Source organism: Salmo salar, chromosome 04 (genome assembly GCF_965601325.2).
Source record: "Salmo salar chromosome 04, fSalSal1, whole genome shotgun sequence".
NCBI lineage: Eukaryota > Metazoa > Chordata > Actinopteri > Salmoniformes > Salmonidae > Salmo > Salmo salar.
This window is the reverse complement of record NC_138294.1, coordinates 48,065,270-48,079,195: the sequence shown is the minus strand read 5'-3', so window position 1 is coordinate 48,079,195 and position 13,926 is coordinate 48,065,270. Positions and strand designations below refer to the sequence as shown.

At 42.0% G+C, this 13,926-nt stretch overlaps 1 protein-coding gene across 4 annotated transcripts; it reads left to right on the top strand.

The window, feature by feature from the left end:
• The first annotated feature begins 5,016 nt into the window (after positions 1 to 5,016).
• kat5b (K(lysine) acetyltransferase 5b) lies at positions 5,017 to 13,390 on the top strand. 4 transcript variants are annotated; one of them, XM_014196394.3, is made up of 15 exons: positions 5,017 to 5,080; positions 5,188 to 5,254; positions 5,645 to 5,713; positions 5,881 to 6,017; positions 8,569 to 8,637; positions 9,009 to 9,191; positions 9,304 to 9,384; positions 10,140 to 10,205; positions 10,462 to 10,710; positions 10,854 to 10,943; positions 11,041 to 11,181; positions 11,335 to 11,428; positions 12,283 to 12,442; positions 12,542 to 12,623; positions 12,734 to 13,390. In XM_014196394.3, exons 1-15 carry the CDS (start codon positions 5,057 to 5,059, stop codon positions 12,866 to 12,868), a joined length of 1,647 nt encoding a protein of 548 aa, XP_014051869.1. In that variant the 5' UTR covers positions 5,017 to 5,056; the 3' UTR covers positions 12,869 to 13,390. The 4 variants fall into 4 exon arrangements, with proteins under 4 accessions (XP_014051869.1, XP_014051866.1, XP_014051868.1 ...); XM_014196391.3 differs by having other exon boundaries at positions 5,881 to 6,143; XM_014196393.3 differs by lacking the exon at positions 8,569 to 8,637 and having other exon boundaries at positions 5,881 to 6,143.
• Positions 13,391 to 13,926: the final 536 nt, after the last annotated feature.

Below are 13,926 nucleotides of genomic sequence, written 5' to 3'. Positions count from 1 at the left end.
TCACATTGTTTTTTGTTAATAAGTCAACATATTAAAAACCATGAAAATTACTATAAGAAAAATACAATATTTGTATATACATTTCCAGTATGAGTTCCCATAGTTAAAGCTGGGCAGCACCTCCTATCCAGGGTTTTAACCAAGCCCAGCTTAGCTTTGATATTTGTCACTGACTACTACCAATGTGCTATTGTGAGAATGATAATTGAGAGATCACCACTATCTAAATAGATTCACTGCTGCTATCAAAGTCATTCTTTCCCTTCCTCCTCTTCCTGCTTTCCCCGTCCCCTTCCTCCTCCTCCTCCTCTTGCTTTCCTGTGTCCCCCTTCCTCCCCCTGCTCCTCCTCTTCTCCCCCTCCTGCTTTCCTCCTTCCTCCACCTGCTCCTCCTCCCCCTCCTACTTTCCCCATCCCACTTCCTCCTCCACCTGCTCCTCCTCCTCTCCTCCCCCTCATTCCCACTCCTGCTCCTCCTCTTCTCCCCCTCCTTCTGCTTTCCCCCCTTTCCTCCTCGAGGCGGACTCTCCATCTTTCTTGAATTAGTGTGTCGAAGCGTGCGCTAGTGACGACCGACAGTGGCATGCAAGTACTTTGAAATGTGTATGTCCCATATGTGAGACCTTAGAAGGCTAAATTAAAATGTCTCTTGTATGTTTTTTTTATAGAATACACTTCAAATGCATGTTATGTCTAAATGTTACCCACCCATATACTGTAATTCAGATATTACAAGAATCTTCTATGGATATTGTAAGTATATTTGCTGCCATATGTATTACTTACAAGTTCCAGGTATAACATATAAAATATTGTTAAATTCTTCTATATCTTTTCCATATGGTTATGCTGGTATGTCATTTATTGTCTTAAATAATTCCTCTTTAAGATGCCTTCAACTGTGTGACTGCTACCTGCAAGATTGTGCACGTGTACATTGGGAGTTACATCTTCATGGCCACACGCACCAGAGAGCAGACAGAGGTGTTCTTGCTCTTTTACAAGCTGACTGGTGGTCATGAAGCCCTCTAAATATGCATGAGATGAACATCTGGAACTCTCTTTATGGTTTCATGATACTCATAGACAGCTAGCTGGTGTGTCAATCTAAGTAACATAGACAGCTAGCTGGTGCGTCAATCTGCGTCAATCTAAGTAACATAATAAAAAAATCCCCATCAAAATCCTTCAGTTTAAGCTACAGATATCAGTTTTGCATGGGCTGCGTCTCAATCCACCACGGCCTCCTATGTCAGCCTTCCGCATCTGCGGTGGAAGGTGGCCGTGTGTCACGGGACTCGTCTGAAGGTAAGCCATACAGACGAATGGAGGTCGTTTTGTGTCCCAAAACAAATTGGGTTAAATATGTGTTAAAAAAAATATATATACAGTATATATATTTCCTGAGCATTCACAGATGTAGTAGGAAAGACACTTCAAAGACGTATTCCTTATGATACATTTTTTTGCTGTCTATTTTGCCATTTATGTATGTGTTATTCAATGCGTTTCTATGGGCTATAGTAGCATAGACCAAAGTCAATATTTGATCAAATCATTTAGTAATATTATTTTTGGAAACCTATCTTTTTGGATACCCCCCTCCCTCTACAGCTCAGACTTTTAGAGGTTAAACACTTTGATGCTGGTTTTGCTGGTGACCAGTTTATACTGGTACGCTGCAGCATCACCAGCATACCAGCATCAAAGTGTCTAAAACGCAATGAAGCCTGGTCACCAGCAAAACCAGCACATGTTAGTTACCCAGCCTGGTCACAGACTAGACATAACAAAGTACATGTAAATCCAGGACACTCAAATGAGTATGATATGTTAAGTTTGGTCTGGTTACATAAGACAGAAGGTTACTTAGGTTGGTTGGGATGGATGGGTGGGTGTATAACACAAAGATCCTTGATCAGGACCAGCCTGGTCTCATAGACTAGACGTAACATAGTAAATGTAAATCCAGGACACTCAAATGAGTATGATATGTTATGTTAGGTCTGGTTACATAAGACAGAAGATTACTTACGTGAAAGTTTACCAACCCAAAGGTTGCGTGTTTGAATCTCATCAAGGACAACTTTAACATTTTAGCTAATTAGCAAAAATACCAGCTTATCCAGCTAGTCGACCAGCCTAACCAGTCTACCACCCAAAGGTTGCGTGTTGAAATATCATCACGGACAACTTTAACATTTTAGCTAATTAGCAACTTTGCAACCAATGTTCCCTCTAAACTGCGCGCATGTCAGAACTGCCATGCAAAAGAAATATCAGCCCGCACAGAGAATCACAAGAACTTCACTCAGCTTTCTAGAGTTTTCCCACTATCAACGTTTCCCTTTACTGTGGCAATTGTGATCGAATCAACGCAATATTAGCCACTTTCAATGCAACATACCGAAACAAAACGAACTATGCAAGACTTAGTATGCACAACTAAAGATGCAAGAGATTTTGTTGTAAACAGAGCGCATTGGAATAGGATTCTATTGCATTGACAGGCACAACTCAAGCCTATACTCTACACAGACTTATGCGCTATAACCAATCAGAGCTGCAGTAGACTTATATGCAAATAGACCATTGCCATATATGGATTTGTGCCATTCACTGGACTGTTTTACAGCATGAGCGGTCGAGATTATTACGCTCTTGTTTTGAGATCAACACGAGAGCTGCATGTAGCCACATGCGCACAATTGTTAATATTCTTTGCTAGTTAGTGAATTATTAGCCCAGTTACGAACTTCTACAGATGCACCATTGAGAGCATCCTGTCAGGCTGTATCACTGCCTGGTATGGCAATTCCATCGTCCACAACCACAGAGGGTGGTGCGGTCTGCACAACTCATCATCTGGGCACACTGACTGCCTGCCAGGACATCTACAGCACCTGCTCTCACAGGAAGGCCAAGAAGGTCATCAAGGACCTCAGCCACCCAAGCCACGGCCTGTTCACCCCGCTTCCATCCAGCAATGTCAGAGTCTGTAATATACACTGCTCAAAAAAATAAAGGGAACACTTAAACAACACAATGTAACTCCAAGTCAATCACACTTCTGTGAAATCAAACTGTCCACTTAGGAAGCAACACTGATTGACAATACATTTCACATGCTGTTGTGCAAATGGAATAGACAACAGGTGGAAATTATAGGCAATTAGCTAGACACCCCCAATAAAGGAGTGGTTCGGCAGGTGGTGACCACAGACCACTTCTCAGTTCTTATGCTTCCTGGCTGATGTTCTGCTCTATTTTCAATGCTGGTGGTGCTTTCACTCTAGTGGTAGCATGAGACGTAGTCTACAACCCACACAAGTGGCTCAGGTAGTGCAGCTCATCCAGGATGGCACATCAATGCGAGCTGTGGCAAGAAGGTTTGCTGTGTCTGTCAGCGTAGTGTCCAGAGCATGGAGGCGCTAACAGGAGACAGGCCAGTACATCAGGAGACGTGGAGGAGGCTGTAGGAGGGCAACAACCCAGCAGCAGGACCGCTACCTCCGCCTTTGTGCAAGGACGAGCAGGAGGAGCACTGCCAGAGCCCTGCAAAATGACCTCCAGCAGGCCACAAATGTGCATGTGTCTGCTCAAACGGTCAGAAACAGACTCCATGAGGGTGGTATGAGGGCCCGACGTCCACAGGTGGGGGTTGTGCTTACAGCCCAACACCGTGCAGGACGTTTGGCATTTGCCAGAGAACACCAAGATTGGCAAATTCGCCACTGGCGCCCTGTGCTCTTCACAGATGAAAGCAGGTTCACACTGAGCACATGTGACAGACGTGACAGTCTGGAGACGCCGTGGAGAACGTTCTGCTGCCTGTAACATCCTCCAGCATGACCGGTTTGGCGGTGGGTGAGTCATGGTGTGGGGTGGCATTTCTTTGGGGGGCCGCACAGCCCTCCATGTGCTCGCCAGAGGTAGCCTGACTGCCATTAGGTACCGAGATGAGAGCCTCAGACCCCTTGTGAGACCATATGCTGGTTCGGTTGGCCCTGGGTTCCTCCTAACCCTGGGTTCCTCCTAATGCAAGACAATGCTAGACCTCATGTGGCTGGAGTGTGTCAGCAGTTCCTGCAAGAGGAAGGCATTGATGCTATGGACTGGCCCGCCCGTTCCCCAGACCTGAATCCAATTGAGCACATCTGGGACATCATGTCTCGCTCCATCCACCAATGCCACGTTGCACCACAGACAGTCCAGGAGTTGGCGGATGCTTTAGTCCAGGTCTGGGAGGAGATCCCTCAGGAGACCATCTGCCACCTCATCAGGAACATGCCCAGGCGTTGTAGGGAGGTCATACAGGCACGTGGAGGCCACACACAGTACTGAGCCTCATTTTGACTTGTTTTAAGGACATTACATCAAAGTTGGATCAGCCTGTAGTGTGGTTTTCCACTTTAATTTTGAGTGTGACTCCAAATCCAGACCTCCATGGGTTGATAAATTGGATTTCCATTGATTATTTTTGTGTGATTTTGTTGTCAGCACATTCAACTATGTAAAGAAAAAAGTATTTAATAAGATTATTTCTTTCATTCAGATCTAGGATGTGTTGTTTAAGTGTTCCCTTTATTTTTTTGAGCAGTATATATTATTCCGGACTCTGACATCTGACATTGCTCGTTCTATTTTTTTATTTTTACTTTTTGATTATGTGCGTATTGCTAAGATTTATTACTGCACTGTTAGAGCTAGAAACGCAAGCATTTCCCTGCACCTGCGAAAACATCTGCAAATCTGTGTATGCGACCAATAAACTTTGATTCGACTATGCATACTGCCTAAATGCCTAAAAGAAAGGTTGCTGCAGCATTTGTGTTAAGGACTCACTGCTTATTTATTCGTTTTAGTTTAAGACTGGGGACATGGTTCTTGTGATTATGTACATGTAGCCAGTACTTTTAGTAGTCTTCCGATGATAGTGAAGTAAACGAACAGCATCAATGCTGCGTAAACAATTGACTCCCTCGAACATACCCAGAACCATTGAGCAGGCCATTTTCCCATAACTACTTGCGCGCTTCTACATTGTACGTTCGCAGATGACCAAAATGGCGGATTCGTCGGTGGGTACTCGATAGTTCCAAATCATTATACAACTACAACGTTTATATCTAAATGTGTACCCTCAACTTTCGTGAATAAATATGTTCAATATCTTATCTTTCGACAGGTCGATGTTGTCGAGGGCTGTAGGCTCCCTGTTCTCCGAAAAAATCAGGAAAACGAAGATGAGTGGCGTGAGTATCGTCCTCTTGGCTACCACTAGGGTAGCTGGCGCAAACGTTAATAGCTGCTTAATAAAACAACTGTCATGACTGAATGTTTGAAAACACAAGCGGCTAGTTACGGTAGTGTCACATAGTAAACAAAGCCACTGGTGACGTTTAATGGAGATTTCAATTGTTTACTAATTGTCTATCAGTTACGAAAGCATTAACGTTAGCTAGATAAATATTTTGATTCTGTAGCTATGCTGAAGTTAGCTACATTTAACGTAACGATGTTGTGTTTTGTAGACAAACTTTGCTTGCTAGCTTCGTAGCCAATGTATAAATTCAGATAGCGAAGGGACCCACAGATTGGATAGGTTTCTAGATCTGTCATGTCGTGTGATGTTTTCCTTGCAGCCTTGGCTGAAATTCTCAGTGTGAAAGAGATCCCTGGGAGAAAACTCTACTATGTCCACTATATTGACTGTGAGTAGCCTATACTTCATCATGTAAATGTGAGTGTAAAACTCCAACATTGCCATCAGTGATATTGACAGAAGAAGCAGATATGTGTAAATGTGAAGTTGGCAAACATTTGACTAGAGATCAACTCAGGTGTGTGTAAATGTGTTTGTGCCTCTGCTTGTTTAAAGTCAACAAGCGTCTGGATGAGTGGGTTACGCCGGACAGGCTTGACATGAAGAAGCTCCAGTTCCCTAAGAAGGAAGCTAAAACGCCCACTAAGAACGGGCTTCCGGGGTCGCGGCCCAGCTCCCCGGAGAGCGAAGTGGTAAGAGCGGCCGGAGCTGGCCCCCAACATATCCCCAGCAGGCCCCCACAGCCGCAAGCCCAGCAGAAGTCTATACCCACCAAAACTTCTCTACCAGACTTTCAAGTGTTGCAACAACAAGCTCAGGTTTGGTAGTAGTGTCTTAAGCCCAATCCTGGAAATTGTACCCTGTTGCTTGCTATCTACATTATAACCAATGTTATTTTCCTGCAGTCGTGGTTAGTACTAAATGCTGAGATGTTGGAAAGCTATTTTTGTTAAACAACTACTCTACTGTACAACCCAATTGTTATCACCATTTGGTCTGCAGTCTTTTGGAGCTATGATATTTTAGTTAAATTAGACCAATGAACATGATGAAATGATAGACTTGGCAATTTGTGCTTCATGAATCATTTCAAAGATCTGTGAAATGCTACTTCCAGTAGCTTAATTCAAGATTTCTGTGAAATAACGTTTCTCTGGTCTTGCCTCTGTGATGAGAGACAGAATTGTCAAAATATGGGGGTGGTATTTCTTCTGTTAGATGATATACAAATGCATTTACATATGTTTTAGCCTAAGGCCAGACAAAATTGATTCACTATTTAACGGATTTTCCCCCCAGAAAAGTGAGGCGAGCAAGCAAAAAAACAAACAAAAAATCATTAAGGTGATAAGGAATAACAATACTTTACCACATTGTCCTAGGCTATATGGACATGAACAATAGGTGAAATATTCCATTTCAGACTGATTTTCAGATTATTATTATAATACACCAATTAACATTAATGAACATTATTCACATAGAATATTGCATTCTATTATACATCCTATCATGTTCAAAAATTCAAAAAAAAGTAATGTATGAATGTATTATCAGTTCAGTAATCTACTTAATTGTATAGCCTAACAAATTCAAGAATGATTAACAATAAATACTTGTAATAAAATTAAAATGTTGATGCATAATAATGAGTTCATTACCTGAATGCATCTCTATAGCCTAGGTGTTATCAAAATATTCATACAAATATGACTAGGCCTTGTAGAAAGAGGGTCAACAAGTTAGGTCTGCCAAATGGATGTAGCATTGGAAAAACATACATAAATCCAGCCATAGAGTATAACCTATCATCATCAAAACATTTTTGTTTATAACATGCACAATTAGAAGCATCAATCTATATAGATCAAGCGTGACTAAATTCAAGCCCAGTAACTTCTCACCGCATCATCCTTCGATTGTCTCGTCTGGCTGCCACGAAAAGCCCCCACCCGCTGATCTGTGTGCGGGCCACTGGCGATGTACTTTGCTGGACATGCTAGCTGTTCACGGCGACGCATCATCACATCAAACGCATTCCGTCGTGGTGTTATCGGTTGGCCTACTACTGGTAGTACGTGTAAAATGTAAGTTATGAATCGCAAATCACCATACAGCTGACACACTTCAATTTCACAAATAATTTTGACTTTTATTTGGTCGTCCAAAATACTATCAGCTTGCACTGCGTCTTTGCTGATGAATGCCCTGATCTCTGGCCAGTCAATTGGTTAAATGACATTGTTTCGTCTAATAATCGCTTCCAATAGATCTGAAAATGATGCAATAACCATGAATTTAACCGACTGTTTGTTTATAATGAGGGACGTCCCACGTTTAACCTGGACACATAAATAGTAGGACTTTGCGCTGAATTCCGTCATGAGAGAGAAATGAAACATCTGCAGGCGTGTGTGTTTCACTGTCCAATCCGAGGCTCGAACACGATCTGAGGCTGTTTGGTCTCTTGGGCATCAACTTGGGAAAGCCTCAAGGGAGAGCAGACAGTGCATTATAAACAAAGAGCCGCATACAGTTGAAGTCGGAAGTTTACATACACTTAGGTTGGAGTCATTAAAACTCGTTTTTCAACCACTCCACAAATTTCTTGTTAACAAACTATAGTTTTGGCAAGTCGGTTAGGACATCTACTTTGTGCATGACACAAGTCATTTTTCCAACAATTGTTTACAGACAGATTATTTCACTTATAATTCACTATCACAATTCCAGTGGGTCAGAAGTTTACATACACTAAGTTGGCTGTGCCTTTAAACAGCTTGGAAAATTCAAGAAAATTATGTCATGGCTTTAGAAGCTTCTGATAGGCTAATTGACATCATTTTAGTCAATTGGAGGTGTACCTGTGGATGTATTTCAAGGCCCACCTTCAAACTCAGTGCTTCTTTGCTTATTATTTTTTTATTTTGGGGGGGTGTGGAGAAAAGTGAGGCGGGGCATCCGTTAAACAGTAATTCAACTTTGTCCGGCCTAAGTTTATTATAAAACTTAAACAGGTTTGTATTGTCTTGACCTCTTATTAGGTCATTCTATTTTTAAATCATGCTCAGTCTCTATGCAAACCGTATGTTTTTGTTTTGATCTACTCAAGTATATGCTATCTTGACTGGTTATTGATTAGGCTTTTATTACAATGTTCAATGAATAACATAAGTTGAAGTGAAAATACAGCGCATTGTTTGAGTGTGACTGTCAGTTCTCTTCCTTTCTGTTCAAATTCAGAGGAAGAGTCTAGATCTCAACCTTCAAACTGCCACAGCTCCTTCCAGAGGCAAAACTCTCCCCACGCCGGTACAGCATCAATTTACCCATTCTACACAGCCATGATTAAGACCTGTTTGGTCCACAAAGTCAGAATGGGTTAATAGCTACCTTAGAATAGTAATGACAACAAACACATTTATGTAAGAACTCCTACAGTTGTATAATTCTAAAATCAAGGACAAACATCTTAAAGTAGATGATTTCTAAGTAAGTGATATTGATAACTGTGGGGGGGGGGGGGTTGTCCCGAACCTAGTATATGACTGTTTGGGAATGTAAAAGATAGCTAGAACACCTCTGTGGTATGGTTGGGATTTGAAATCCCATCAACATAATCTTAAAATATTCATTATTTTCAGCTTTTTCTCATGTCTGCCCATGTCTCATCTCTCATACAGAAGAGGAAAGCAGAGTCTGTGTCCCTGGCAACACAAGTGTCCCCGGCAACCCCCGTGCCATGCTTGCCAGGTTCGACTGAAGCCTCCCAGGCGTCTGTTTACCCTGCTGTAAGGGACACCAACACCTTCAACCTCAAATCCAACGCCCGCGATGACCATGAGCAGCTTACCTCTCTCACCACGGTAAACCAACATTTGATAACTTTGGGTTTCAGTAATGATCAATCGCTAGTCTCCCACTATTACTCTGTTGGTGTTTGATTTCTTATCTCTTCCCCTTTTCAAATGATCCCAGAATGGTACTGCCCGTCGCCCCATGCCCAATCAGCCAGGAAGGAAGAGGAAGCAGCCCCCCAACTGCGGGGGAACGGATGAGGTTTGGAACACTTTAGGGATTATGGGAATTGCTTCTTTAATCAAGTCATTATTTGCCCTCATTTCAACTGTAGACCACCGTATCTTCTCCCATCGTTCACATTTGTAGAGTAACACACTTTAGCAACATACTGGCATCAACAAGTCATTCTTCTGTTTTCAGAAATTGCGTCTGCATCCTTTTAGCTTGAATATGTCAAAAAGAAAACAGATTTTAATACAGGACAAACTTGTTATGGATGTCACTAATACCCAGTTAGCGATAGGGCCCTTACTATGCTAGACTAGTATGAGCCGGGATACTAGATTAGCGTTGACTAACAGGATCGTACTTTCCTAGTCCTATAGGTTTACATTTCATGGTTATATGCTTTCAGTTAGACAGTAATCTGAGCAAGCCAAGTCAATTCAATGTTGGTATCAGCACAAGCACATTTTCAACAATGTTACTTGCAGCATTGTAGCTAGTGATAGTGTGAGAAGGCGAAACTGTATTTTACATAATTATGTGTGAATTCTGGAATTATTGACCATTGTGAATTATTGCCTTTCCCTTTCTGTTGTAATGTTAAGATATCCCTCCCAAATTAACAAGGAAATAAAGAACAGGTCAATATATAATATGCAGAAATCTCCCTGGTGACCTTTAACTCCTGAATCTTCCCACATTGATAAAATTAGTGTAAAGAATAATAATTTTCCTTCCCTCTTAAATCAGTGTCCAAAAGCCCTCGTCCGCTTGTGTTTTTCTGCTAGATAATAAAGGTTTTCCAGTATAACAACAGCCCTCGATGTGCCAATGTCTATCTGCAGCCAGGAGAGGTCCGTCTCATTTCCTTCTCATTGCCTGTTTGCCTGTGTCTCTTTGTTTATGGAATTATTTTAAAGCTTATGGCCTTCAATCAGACCTTTGGTATTTCATGTGAGAGCTATGTAAGGAATGCTCCCTATTTTTAATCAGTTATTTCATCTTTATTAGTTGGCTTTTATTTTGACAGGATTCTAAGCGATGTATCAGATAATGGAATAATATCGTTCTCTTCCTTTCTGCTGCTCTCTTCCTACCATTTTGCATCAGGACTCGCAGGACAGCTCTGATGGCATCCCCTCCACCCCTCGCATGACTGGCAGTCTGGTGTCGGACCGTAGCCATGACGACATTGTCACGCGTATGAAGAACATTGACTGCATTGAACTGGGCCGCCACAGGCTGAAGCCCTGGTACTTCTCGCCCTACCCACAAGAACTGACCACATTGCCTATTCTCTACCTCTGTGAGTTCTGCTTGAAGTACCTCAAGAGCCTCAAGTGTCTGCAGAGGCATCTGGTGAGATACTAGATTGGAATATCTCAATGAAATGTATGTAACACCAATACAAGAGCCAGAGGGGAGAGGGTTGCTGTGCAGTCGTAGTATTGCGTTTGAGCTGCAGAACATGTCATCACATATTATTCTCCTCTCTCATCCAGACCAAGTGTAATCTTCGGCATCCACCTGGCAATGAGATCTACCGCAAGGGCACCATCTCCTTTTTTGAAATAGATGGCAGAAAAAACAAAGTGAGTAATGCCCATGATCCTCCCTGCTGCCTGGTCATACCTCGTCAATGTAATGAGTTTCTCGCTTAACAACTGTTGTTTCTTCCATGTTTGCCAGACATACTCTCAGAACCTGTGTTTACTGGCCAAGTGTTTCCTGGACCACAAGACGCTGTACTATGACACAGACCCCTTCCTCTTCTACGTCATGACAGAGTACGACTCCAAGGGCTTCCACATAGTGGGCTACTTCTCCAAGGTACATGAAATGCTTCTTATCACCTGGTGCTTACAGTTAAACCTGTTGCTCATGATGATCAACAATAATACTGTGTAATACTTGTCGTCATTAAAACCAACCCCTTAGACATGTTGAAAATGCAGCCGACTTACAATTTTTTTCTGTGCGCAGGAGAAAGAGTCGACGGAAGATTACAATGTGGCCTGTATCCTCACCTTACCTCCCTACCAGCGGAGAGGCTACGGCAAATTACTCATCGAGTTCAGTAAGTGAACCAGTAAGAAGTTACTGACTTTAAAACATGGATTTTAATATTGGGTCTAGGGTGTTCAAACCCACTGGCTCCAGGTCATCTATAAGTCTTTGCTAGGTAAAACGCCGCCTTATCTCAGCTCACTGGTCACCATAGCAACACCCACCCGTAGCACGCGCTCCAGCAGGTATATTGCACTGGTCATCCCCAAAGCCAACACTTCCTTTGGCCGCCTTTCCTTCCAGTTCTCTGCTGTCAATGACTGGAACGAATTGCAAAAATCTCTGAAGCTGGAGTCTTATATCTCCCTCTCTAACTTTAAGCATCAGCTGTCAGAGCAGCTTACCGATCACTGTACCTGTACACAGCCAATCTGTAAATAGCACACCCAACTACCTCATCCCCATATTATTACACCTTCTTGCTCTTTTGCACCCCAGTATCTCTACTTGCACATCATCATCTGCACATCTATCACTCCAGTATTAATGCTAAATTGTTATTATTTTTGCCTCTAGGGCCTATTTATTACCTACCTCCTTAGTCTTCTACATCTGCACACACTGTACATAGATTTTTCTATTTTTATTTTATTTTGTGTTATTGACTGTGCGTTTATGTGTAACTCTGTGTTCTTTGTGTCGCACTGCTTTGCTTTATCTTGGCCAGGTTGCAGTTGTAAATGAGAACTTGTTCTTAACTGGCCTACCTGGTTAAATAAAGGTGAAATAAATAAAAAAAATCTGTACAACCAGTGTACACTGTGTGTGTGTGTGTGTGTGGGTGTGTGTTAAAATGATATGTGGGAGTGTGTTGAAATGTGGCCATTCAGTATGCCATAACTGAAGTTGTCTTTTGGTCATCAGGTTATGAGCTGTCTAAGGTAGAGGGAAAGACGGGCACACCAGAGAAGCCTCTGTCTGACCTGGGGCTGCTCTCCTACCGCTCCTACTGGTCCCAGACCATCCTGGAGATCCTCATGGACCTCAAGCCTGACAATGGGGAGCGGCCGCAGATCACCATCAAGTACGCCTCTGTCCTGTTGTTCTACCAGCTTGTTCCCTTTTATAGCTCAAGCTGCTGTTATTTCTGTAACCTAATATCATGCGTCTTGTGTATTTCCAGTGACATCAGCGAGATCACCAGCGTGAAGAAAGAGGATGTCATATCTACACTTCAGTACCTTAACCTAATTAACTACTATAAGGTGACGGATACTAGTGCAGGGGACAACACTTCAGCACTTCACTTTTTTTTAAATGAAAGGGCAATCTTGATCAGCATATTTGAACCTCTTCTCTCCCTGTGGCTTCTCAGGGCCAGTATATCCTGACTCTTTCGGAGGACATAGTGGAGGGGCATGAGAGGGCAATGCAGAAGCGTCACCTGCGCATCGACTCCAAATGCCTTCACTTCACCCCCAAGGACTGGAGCAAGAGGGGCAAGTGGTAGGACCCTATCTGGTTCTCCTGGTCTCTTTCTCTTTTACCGCATACTTTCCTGAAGCACTCTGGGTGAAGAGCACCACACAGGTCTCAGAGGATCAAAGATTTAAAAATGAACAAGAACTGTTTATATTCAGCATCATTTTTCTGATTCATGTCCAACCTCCTATTGGCCTCACCAGATTCTCTCTGTCATTAGCAACAGTAGATCCATTTGCTTAGTCTCAATAGTACGAATGGTCATCAACTAATGTTGGATAGATGACTCCTACCATCTGTTTCTTTGCCTTCCTTGCATTTGTCTTAGTCAGATTTCAACCCTCTTGGACTAGTCAGTAATTAGTTATTTTCACCTACATAAGCACATAATACTATGTTATTGTTTTGGATGTGATCTTGAATAATGAGTGCACATATACACAGTCTCATTGATCCGACGCACTATGAGAATTACAGATCTAACTGCTTGCGACCAGTAGTAATTGTATATACTGTTTTATAAAGGATTTTTTTTAAAGGTGTGATGCATTTCTGTATGTTAAATGAGATGTGCGGGGATGCTCAGTACAGAAGATAAGCCATGTTGAACTCTTACAAGAATGTATATTTGGATACCTCTACAGTTGTCTGTCCTTTAATAACAAATGGAATGTAAACTAACACGTTTGGCACAATAGCGTGTCATTTAATTTAAAGAGACTATTTACTGTACATTTGTGTGTATTCATTTGTAACAAGTGATTCATACTTTGTTATTGTGTTCAATGGTTAGACAGCTATTCTATTTCCCTTCATATTTAAGTGTAAATTCTACATGGAGTCGTCTTCTCTTTGTAAGTGGTTTAGAGTTAAGGAATGGGTGATTCAAATTGTTGTATTAGATGTATTGAAAAAGACTATAAATCTAACCAACGGATGAGATTTGATATAAGAGCCTTAAAGAGAGATGGCTTTACACATCTAATAAACCAGGACACTTTTACTATGTTTCATGTCTTTAATGAGTTATCAACTGATAAAATCTGACTGAGTTGTCATCACTCACAGGGAGAAATATGGTTGTTT

Coding starts and splice junctions, on each gene's coding strand:
- kat5b (XM_014196391.3), top strand. CDS start 5,057: ATGACCAAAATGGCGGATTCGTCG. Junction 9,385..10,139: donor ACTGCGGGGGAACGGATGAG/GTTTGGAACACT, acceptor TTTTTCTGCTAG/ATAATAAAGGTTTTCCAGTA. Junction 12,624..12,733: donor ACCTAATTAACTACTATAAG/GTGACGGATACT, acceptor GTGGCTTCTCAG/GGCCAGTATATCCTGACTCT.